Source organism: Delphinapterus leucas, chromosome 11 (assembly GCF_059928025.1).
Source record: "Delphinapterus leucas isolate spDelLeu-1000000601 "Yukka" chromosome 11, BTC_Dleu_Yukka2, whole genome shotgun sequence".
In the NCBI taxonomy this organism is placed as follows: Eukaryota; Metazoa; Chordata; class Mammalia; order Artiodactyla; family Monodontidae; genus Delphinapterus; species Delphinapterus leucas.
The window spans coordinates 102,568,239-102,578,036 of record NC_143139.1 but is presented as its reverse complement, the minus strand read 5'-3'; the positions used below and the strand labels follow the sequence as shown (position 1 = coordinate 102,578,036).

Genomic DNA, 9,798 nt, shown 5'->3' with positions numbered 1-9,798 from the left:
CACAGAATACTTAAACACACGTGGTATAGTTTAAGAGGTAACAATCATAAGGCCTTGAATGTAATCATACTAAACAAATTACCTATAGGAGATAGCAGTGGTATAAGAGAATTTATTTCCTAACATAATAATAATATAAAGTTTGAACTGATTAGAATGTTCAGTAAATCATGGTTTGGTTTGTTGCAGCTGTCAGCTAACATTTGGTTGAATGCACATAATTTTCAAATTATTATATTGCCACCATTGTTAATTTTTTCCTTCTTTACTTTCTCATAGCTGTGTCTTGTATGATTTAGGTAATAGACAGCTAGCCAAACGTAAAGCACCACTTTTCTGAATGAGTTTGTTTTCAAAGGCTTTGCACTGAAGAAGAAATACGTAGAATTTTTTATTTGCTTTTAAGAATGTAGATTGTCATTTAGGAAATGGCCTCTATTTTACAAAGTGGTATAATACTGTATATGTGAAAAATATGTATATTTGGCTTGATATCCGTGTTTCAGTGACTGAAGAACAAAGCGGAGCTGAAATGATACAACAGTCCGTTCATCATCGCTAAGCCACGTCTTGATGGTTACTCTCTATGAAGAGCATAGTTTTATTTGACTGCTTTAATATAACGCAAGATTTAAGTCATCTTAATCAAGGTGAAAAGTTAGAAGCTTGGATTCTTATCTCCAAAATTTTTAAATCCAGGGCTTCCCTGGTGGCGCAGTGGTTGAGAGTCCGCCTGCCGATGCAGGAGACGTGGGTTCGTGCCCTGGTCTGGGAAGATCCCACATGCCGCGGAGCGGCTGCGCCCGTGAGCCATGGCCACTGAGCCTGCGCGTCCGGAGCCTATGCTCCGCAGCGGGAGAGGCCACAGCAGTGAGAGGCCCGCGTACCGCAAAAAAAAGAGTCTTGCTTCACTTATAAACAGCTTCATTCATAATTTTAAAAATGAAGATTAAAACATCCATTAGATTGGCAAGGATTGATGAATTTGTTATGAACCAGATGTGGGGAAACGTGCACATTGAGGGGGGAGCTAAAATGGAAGACTGGAAATTCCCTCCTAGGAAGGAAACGTGACACTATAGCTCATAAATGCCCATACTGTGGAGCGTGGTTAGAGAAGGGGTCCGTATGTGCTAATATGGAAATGTCTGTATTTGATAAATGAAAAAAAGGAAGTCAAAGAGTAATATGAACAGTGAAAATATAAGAAGGGGATTAGGTTGTAGTCACGTGCATGGGAAGTTTGCAGAAGGTATACAAGAACCCGCCGCCTAGACTCTGCAGGCTCCCATCAGAGTGTTCCTTGAGCTCAGCCCTGTCTCTCCAGGAAGGAGACCCAAGTGCCAGCTACAGATCACAGGCCCGGGGCAGAATTTTCCACCTCGAGGAGGAGAGAAGAAACAAACTAAGGACAGATTCCTCTCGTGGGTCTGTCTCTTCACACCACCAGGAGAGCATGGCCTCCAGCAGACTTGGACGCACACCCTTCATTTCTAGTCAGCTCACCTCACGGGAGCTGAGAGGCCCGTTGATTTAATATGCAGAGACACTAAGTGCTAAATGATTACCTGGACCACAGCCCCAGGTCACCTTGTTCTAGTTTTTAAAATCAAGGTTTAAAAAGAACCACAATTGACATCATTAATACAAGCAATTCCAACTTGTCGGGCGGTGAATGGAGGCGGCAAGGTAGTTGAGATGAGGGATTGAGTTGGGGAGGGCAGATAGGAAGAAGTCCAGAAAGCATCTCTTTATGTACATATATTTATATTTGTATTTATAATCATTTATTTCGACTTTTTTTCCTCAGGAGTGAGGGGTTCAAGGGGTCCGTTGAGAAGGGGGTCAGATCAGAAGGAGGCAGGCTGCTCTGGGATGTCTGTGGTCTCCATTTCATAAGTGCACTTTCTGTCAAAAAAGGCCTTCCCCTTCAAGGCCTCTATGAGCTGCTGTAGTCGCTTGGCAAAAGAAAGTGCTTGGGGAGGTTTAGTGGAAGGTGGCGGTGGGGGAGGGGGGGGCGGTTGGGGAGCGGGGGGCAGTGGAGCTGCGGGTTGGGGTCGGGCCACTGCAGCGGGGCTCTGGGAGGGAGGTGGTCGAGGAGGGCGTTGGAAGTACCAAGGTGGGCGAATAGAAGGCTGAGTGGAGGCGGGTTTAGTGGGGGGGGCTGGAGTAGGAGGAGGGGGAGGGGTGGGCAACTGAATCATGTGCAAAGCGTTAGAACCAATCTTGGAAGCAATCCAGTTCAGATAGGACCAGGTAGACGTGTAGACTCCGGGGCGCTTAGCTCGGGCACAGCCTACGCCCCAGCTTGTGACTCCCACGACCACGTAGCTGTTTTCCACGCTCTCTCTGCACATGAGAGGCCCGCCGCTGTCCCCCTGCCCAGAAGGACACAGAAGTCGCTCTCTGCCGGAGCCACTTTCCCTGCCCAGAAGCATCATAGACTCTGGGAGGCATTTTTGCAGTCGTATGGTTCCCTGCTGCCATAAACACAGGCGGTTGTGGTAAAGTTGAGGTGCACCAACAGCTTCTCTGGGATGTGAGAAGGGTGTGGATTGTCATGGGTTTCCTCGCAGTGAGGGGGCAGGATGAGCAAACCCATGTGCCTGTGCACGTGGTTTTACGTGCGTACGTGAGCATGTGTGTACAAGGGGATTTGACTGTTTTGCATTGTGGTGAAGAGAGGTGAGCATCCTCTTTGGAGCAGTGTTTGGACCATATGATCTCTGCGTTAGGGTGGGATGAAGTTCTACAGATGGTGATTGACTCTTCGTAGGGGCAGCTCACTGACTGCAGGTGCTGGAAGACGGGACCGGGGAAATTTGCTCAGGGATCCAAAAAAGAGGTGTCCGCAAGGGCCTGGGCACCCAAAGGAAAGTTACCTGGCAGGTGTCAATCTTGCCTTCAGGATACCCTGCGCACACATTGGTTGAACGAATGCGCCCATTGTACCAGCTGGTCGAGTTACATAAGTTGAGGTCGATGATGTCCACACGTGCCTCCTGCAGTATAGGTGATATCCTGGGGGCTACAGCCAGGCGACTCAGTGGTCAGTGATCACAGAAGACGTGTTCTGGTAAAGCCTTCCTCCCTCCACTAAAACCCCATCTTCCTGAAATGCTCTGTTTAAACCTGAGATCCATGCAAGTCAATGCCCCCGGCCTCTCCTTACCCACTCCTGAAGGGAAGAAAACACACAGCTGGAAGAGCAGAGGAGAGACGGGAGATGGAGGTGGAGGAGAGAGGAAGAGAGGAAGGAGGTGCACGTGGGCAGACGGCAGGTGGAGGATGGATGGATACAGCTGGAGCGTCGTGTACATTAATGGTAGATGATGGCTTACAGCAGGGATGTTAACAATTATACTGAGGATGCCCTGAGCACTCACTATGAATCACACAGGCTTCGTCCCCTTCACTCCTCACAGCTGCCTCAGGAGTTAGGAACGGTTATTCCCCTTTTCTCCCATCAGGAGATTGGAGCACCGCTTGCCAGGGTCACGGCAGGGACCTGGTGCGGCTTGGATTCACACCCAGGTTTTCCTCTCTAGACTCAAGTCCAGGCCATGCCTTTCGTTCTGGCTATAGGTCACCCCCCTGCTTTTTATCCTCCACCCGGTTGTGGATGGGACCCGCTGGACTTGGTCTGATGAGTCCCTCTCCATGTGCCTCGTATCTGTTTTGAGATGTGGAGAGAGCAGGGCTATGCAGGGCCTCCACACACAGGCAGACCTGTCAGGGGCACGGGTGGTTGAAATGACCCCTGAGGCCACGTCAGAACTTCCTTTATTGCCTCAGATGCTCAGCCATGACCAGGGGTTAAGAAAGGCCCAGCCTGTGCTGGGGCCGGAGCAGCCAGCTCCATTGCCTCTGGCTTGGAGCCCAAGAGCCCACGCGACTGCCCCTCTGCATCACGTGGTCCCACAGACAGGAGGGTTCCACTGGCCCTGCCACAGCAGCACCCACAGCCCAGCCACAGCCCAGTGGGCTTGACCGTCGTCTGCAGTACAGATGGGAGCTGCCAGGTCAGACCTGTCGGAGGGGCAGACCCGGAGCGTGGCTCCGAAGGCCGAGACTGGAAGGCAGGCGCCCCGTGGAGCGCTGCGGGTGGGGCGGGCACAGGCAGCATTCAGTAGATGGCTGCTGAATGCATGTGTGCGTGGCTTTGGTTACGCTTCCAATCTCCTCAGCCCCCACCTTTCCTTCCCATCCAAGCAGCAATGAGGGTTTTGTACACGCACTGCCCTTCGGGTAGGGGTAACACGGAAATAACAATGGCAAGCCTGGCTTGTTGGCCATTAAGGTGACCTTTTAAATCTATGGCAGAGCCCACAGTCTTGAAAGCCATGAGATTCACTGTTAAGAGCCAGGTGTCCTGAAACACAGAAGAGTTTTCTCAGTCCCAGCACCTTGGCTTTAAACATCAAATGCCAAAAAAGCCTGCAGGAGCTAAAAATTCAATGGAAAAAGAGGCCGATTCCCAAAAGTGCTCTTCCAGCCCCAAAGCATCCGAGTTCAAGGAACAGGTAGGTCAAGGAAAAGAAAGGTCGGAAGGAATATCACAGGAGGCTGGGGGTTTCTTTAAGACTTGGCCTTAAAGGTGGGGGATGTGCTTGCAAAAAAAAAAAAAGATAGAAATCTCATTAAATTTAAGGTGATTCTAGAACAAAATAGGTCTTGCATGACGTCCAGGGTATAGGTGGGAGCCCACAGTTCTCCTGAGCAAAAGGACAGCAGAGGTGGGGTTGGCGGGCGGGTGGAGGGGGGAGCGGTCACCGGATAGAAATCCTGAGATCAGCCTTCCAGGGACTGCAAGAACCCCCAAAAGAACCCCCGTTGGACGGGTGGGCAGAGCAGGGCAGGCCAGGGGATGAGAAAAGAAGAAAGTGTGCACTTGCTCTAGAGATGATGGCAGAGCCACGGACACCAACAGCCGGACAGGGATTGACACCCCAGGCCAGGGAGGAAAGGTTGTGAGTCAGCAAAGGCCAGTGAAAGCACAGGCGGCTGGGAGGAGATGCCCTTCCCCGAGGGACAGCATAGGTGGCAATCCTATCAGAAACTAAGAGCAAATTTTGAGAGAGGAGAAGACGAGTTAAGGGAAGAATCCAAAATTACCAATTTTTGTTACCAAAAAAAGAAAAAAATACTGAGTTTTAAACCCCAAATGATTGAACTGCCTTGAGTTAGGAATCCCAGATTTTCCATTATCAATGAACAAAAGAGATTGAAAGCTAAGTTAATTTCAATCACATCTTCACATCCCTAATGTGACTCACGCACCCACCTACGGAAAGCTGAATGGGCAGCTCACGAGCAGAGGCCTGTCCTACTCCGTCTTGCCCCGCTAGCAGAACCTTGCTGCCCCTTGCTGACCCGCAGAAAGCCACACCCACCACCAGCCCCTCTCCCGGTCTCCAGAGGACACGCGCAGTAACGGCTGGGCAGGATGGGCTGCTGGGAAGCATGTGGAGCAGAGGTGGCACTAGGACAGAAGGGCCAGGCTCAGGAGTCGCAGAGCTTGGAGACCACGTGACCTGGCCCTTCCATATACAGATGGGGAAACTGAGGCACTGAGAGAGGGAAGCTCAGTCTAAAGCCCTTCTCCAAGTGCTGCTTCGGGGCACGTCCCCCACTTCCAGAACTCACCCCGGGGCTCCAGGCACAGCCTCGACCCCATGCTAAAGATGCCAAGGTTCTCCTGGCGCCTGCCATCTGCCTCTCCCCAGGGGGCACACCAGCCACCAGTGAGGGGCCCTGGGCAGGGAACTCTACTCTGTTTCTCTGGCTGTGAAAGGGGACAGTGACTGGACCCGCTCACAGCACCGTGCTGGGGACTGGGTGGGGCTAGGGCAGGCATCCACATATTTCCCCTTCACCTCAAGGACCACCAACGAGGTGACCAGCACCTCTCCCTGCCAGTACTCACCGTTGTCTTTTAAGAATCCCCAGCCGGCCACCCAGCATGTCTGGGGAATTCTGGGTGGGCCTGCCCGAAATTGGGGCAGGCAGCCTGGTCCAATGAAGTGCCCACAGGGAACAGGAGGGGTAATCTTCATGAGAGCGATGTCGTTTGCCTCTGAGCCCGGGGAGTATTTCTCGTGAATGATGATTTTCTCAGCGTATCTCTCCTGCAGAGGCGGCTTCACTGGCTTATTGCTTCCCCACACGACTTCCTTTGCTCCGAAAATCAGCCTCCAGTCGGTAACTTTGCTGTGGGCACAGAGGTAAGCCAGGTCACCCTCACTGTGGACTGGCTGGTGACCGTGACCCTTGGAGCACCCCATCCCCAGCGGGTGTGGGTCAACCACACGGGGCCCAAAGCATCAGGTTTCCCCGGCACACAGACCCTCGGAGAACGCCCAGTTCTGAGAAGAGCCTTTCTGAAGACCCCCTCCACGTGTTCCCGCACATACGTTTTGCTCCGGAAGCAGTGAGCAGCAGTGAGCAGCCAGTGGGCGTTCAGCAAGGTGCCCCCACACACGTGATACCGCCGATTGTCGTGGTACGTGAGGACCTGGAGGCTGACCATCCAGGGCCAGGCCCCGACCGCTGCGGGCTGCCCACCGATGATACGCATGCCCCCTTGCTGGTTCTGCCTGAACCGTAGCCCGCAGGGGCCACTGAGGAGAGACCATGGGCACAGTTCGAATCAAGAATAGGCCAGCCTGTCCTCTTGCCTCCACAACTGGGGGAGAGGGGCATGGGGCTGGTCACAGTGGGGAAGAGCTGTGGGGTCCTGGGAAAGCAGGGGCAGCTCGAGGGTGTGGGATCCAGGGGGACGGCTGAGCAGTGGTGCTGTGGCGGCTGTGATGGGACAGGAAGCCACGGGCTCCAGGAACTTTTCCAGGGGTGGCATTTCTTGGGTCTTGTGAGTGTGGTCACAAGGTGGGGATAGAGGGGCCCATGGGTAGCGAGGACAGACTGTGAGGGCCCTAGAAGTATGGGAGTTCCCTGATCAGAGGGGGAGGCTAAAGGTGGGAGCGGAGGGGGGTAATCTTGTGTGGGAAACTCCGGGAAGAGCCAGCGGGTCCTGGGGCTGCAGGGTTGGGTTGGACAATGGTAGGAGGAGAGCAGCCGCAGGTAGATAAAGTGACCCCCAGGGGAGGGGGGCACACTGGGGCGGGAGCGGTCCAGAGGGGGAAGGTCAGGGCTCTGTGTCTCTGGTGGGAGTTTGGCAGCCATTGGCATTGCGGGGCACCTTGGGGGCTTGAGATTCTACACGTGGAGTGGAGGTCCCAGAGGTACCGCCTGACGATACCCTGGGGCCTTTGGGGTCACCCTCAGTGGGGGGGGGTCCCAGTATCTGCGGGAGGACAGGAGCTCCTGAGAATCAAGACTCCCGTTCAAGAGGCAGTGAAGTCCGTCACTGGGCGGGGAGGGAGCACAGGCCTGTGTGCTGCAGAGCCCCAGGAGTCAATCTCTGGAGGAAACCATGGACGTCTGGGGTCCTGGGGGCTCTGGGATGAGGATGCTGGGAGCACGGATGGTCTGGGTTGGGGATGTGGGTAACAGGCGCTGTGAGACCTGGGGGACTGCTGAGGCCCCAGCTTGGCTTCCTCCAGAGCCCTGGACAGAGGGTGTCTGGGTGGGGTCTCTTACTCAGAAGACACCCTCCCCGCCCCTGGTGTCTCTGACACTTACTCACACGTGGTGTTATCTCTAGCGCCCACAGACACTGCCAAGACCAGCAGAACGGCAGTTGGCAGCATCTCTACCAAACTCCTGCCCCAGCCTGGCCTGGAAGCCCAGTGACCTCACAAAGCTCCATGGCCTTCTGACCAATCAGCAGAGTGACCTCCCACCCCCCACCCTCCAAGCAGTCAGGCCAGGCAGGAGGAGCCCTTTAGCTCAACCGGTTCATGCTGAAGTGACTTCCCAACTTCCTGCACAGGTTTCCCCCGCGCCAGGGTGACGTGGGTTCACATGCAGCCCCCTCCCTCTGTCCCAAGGCCAGGATCTTCAGTCCCAGTTATCTTCCAAGGTCCCACACCATCTGAGGTTCCAGCTTTATGCAGGTTCAGGGTCTGACCCTCATGCAAGCTGTAGCCACAGTTCCATTCCAACTCACAGATTGAGGGGCAGCTCAGCCACTCTGCGACAAGATGCAAAATGTCAGTGGTTCGAGGGAGGCTCCACGTGTTGACAGACCCTTAACACTGCGGGGGGAAATTGTCTTTCCCTCTTCCAAGTGTGTGCTATCAGCACGCTTTCTGAAGACCATTTTGAACTTACCCAGCTTAAGACTACAAAGCCCACCTTTCTGTCCACAGGGTCTTGGTATCTTCTACCTGAGTGTCTCCAGGCCTCCTCCCTGGGGCCATGTGCAGCAGGGTGTTGTCTCCTATACCTGAGTGTCAGGAATTCTCAGCACAGTTACCTGAATGTCATGAAGTAATGTTTCTTCTGATTGTCAGGAGACAGCATCTCACCTCCCAGAGTAGGAGAATGCTCACCTCACCTACCTGGATGTTAAAAAGTTTTACCTCCCCTGTAAGAGTGTGGGGAGGTCACATCTCTACCTACTGGAGGAGCAGTCTTAGCTCCTGTACCTGAGTATAAGGTCTCAACTGGCCTATCTGAATGTCAAGGAGTTGCACTCCACCTATATGAGTGTCACAAGGTCCCACCTCTCCCACCCGACTGTCAGGACACCTCATGTCCTCTTTCCAGGTGTGAAGAGTTTTCAGATTGTCAGACGATCTCGATTCCTTTACCCGAGCATCTTCTCTGATGAAATGTCCTACTTTCTCATTTCATGTAACTTTCAGGAGGTCACATCCCCCTCAACTGAACATCCAGCAGGTGGCATATATCTTACCTGAGTATCAGGGAGCTGCCATCTCCTCTCCCTGACTGTGACGATGTCTCTTTTCTTCCATCTCGGGGCCAAAGGCCTCAACTCCATCACCTGAGTGTCACTTTGTCCCATCTTCTCTGCCTGAGAACCGAAAGGTCTCACATCCTCTATCTGAGTGTCAAGAGGTTGCATCTCACCTATATGAGTACTCTGAGGCTTCAACTGCCACACTGGAGTGTCAGGGATGCGAGAATCCCCACTTGACTGCCAGGAAGTCTCCCAGCCCCTGCTTGAGGAGACCGTCATCTCCCTTCTGGAATGTCGTGAGCTTACATCTTCTCTACCTGAGCACCACAAGGTCTCCTCTCCTCTACATAAGTGTCCAAAGCTCTCCTCTCAACCCCCTGACTGTCTGAAGTCTTTCTCTCCCCTTCCTGGGTGTCTGGAGGTCTCATCTCCCCTACCTGAGGGTCATGAAATCTCTATCTCCCATGTGAGCGCAAGGAGGTCTTACAGGCCCTGAGTGTCGGGAGGTCTCATCTCTTCTGCTCTGTGTCTGGAGGTCCTGCCTCTTCTCTCTAAGTGACCGAGGGGTCTCCTGTCCCTTACTTTAGTACAAGCACGTCTCATCTTCCTTATTTGAGTGTCATGAGGCTTCGTTGTCCCCGGGTATCAGGCTTTTCCATCTATTCTACCTAATTGTCGAGGCATCTCACTTCCTCTCCAATGTCCAGAGACATCCTCTCACACACCTTGTTGTCAGGAAGTTATTTTCTCCACATGACTGGCCCCAAATATACTCTCCCTGCAGGTCAGAAGGTCTTGTTCTCTCCTATTACAAAGATGAGTTTGAGATTCATTATTTCCCTTCCTGCCAAGCGGGAGGTTTTATTTCCCTTATATAAATGCAATCAGGTCTCAAAGATATCAACTATTGGAGTGTCACGAGATTTTTCTCTCTGCTACTGCATGTCGGGAGGTCTCCCTCTCCGCTCCCTGAG

At 53.0% G+C, this 9,798-nt stretch overlaps 1 protein-coding gene across 1 annotated transcript; it reads right to left on the bottom strand.

Annotated features, from left to right (window-relative positions):
• Nucleotides 1-1,791: 1,791 nt before the first annotated feature.
• On the bottom strand, nucleotides 1,792-7,912 carry ACR (acrosin). The gene is made up of 5 exons (XM_022596927.3): nucleotides 7,642-7,912; nucleotides 6,414-6,620; nucleotides 5,927-6,210; nucleotides 2,883-3,028; nucleotides 1,792-2,378 (listed from the first exon to the last, which is right to left on the bottom strand). The coding sequence occupies exons 1-5, from the start codon at nucleotides 7,707-7,709 to the stop codon at nucleotides 1,851-1,853; spliced, it is 1,233 nt and encodes a 410-aa protein (XP_022452635.2). The 5' UTR covers nucleotides 7,710-7,912; the 3' UTR covers nucleotides 1,792-1,850.
• Between the last annotated feature and the right edge of the window lie 1,886 nt (nucleotides 7,913-9,798).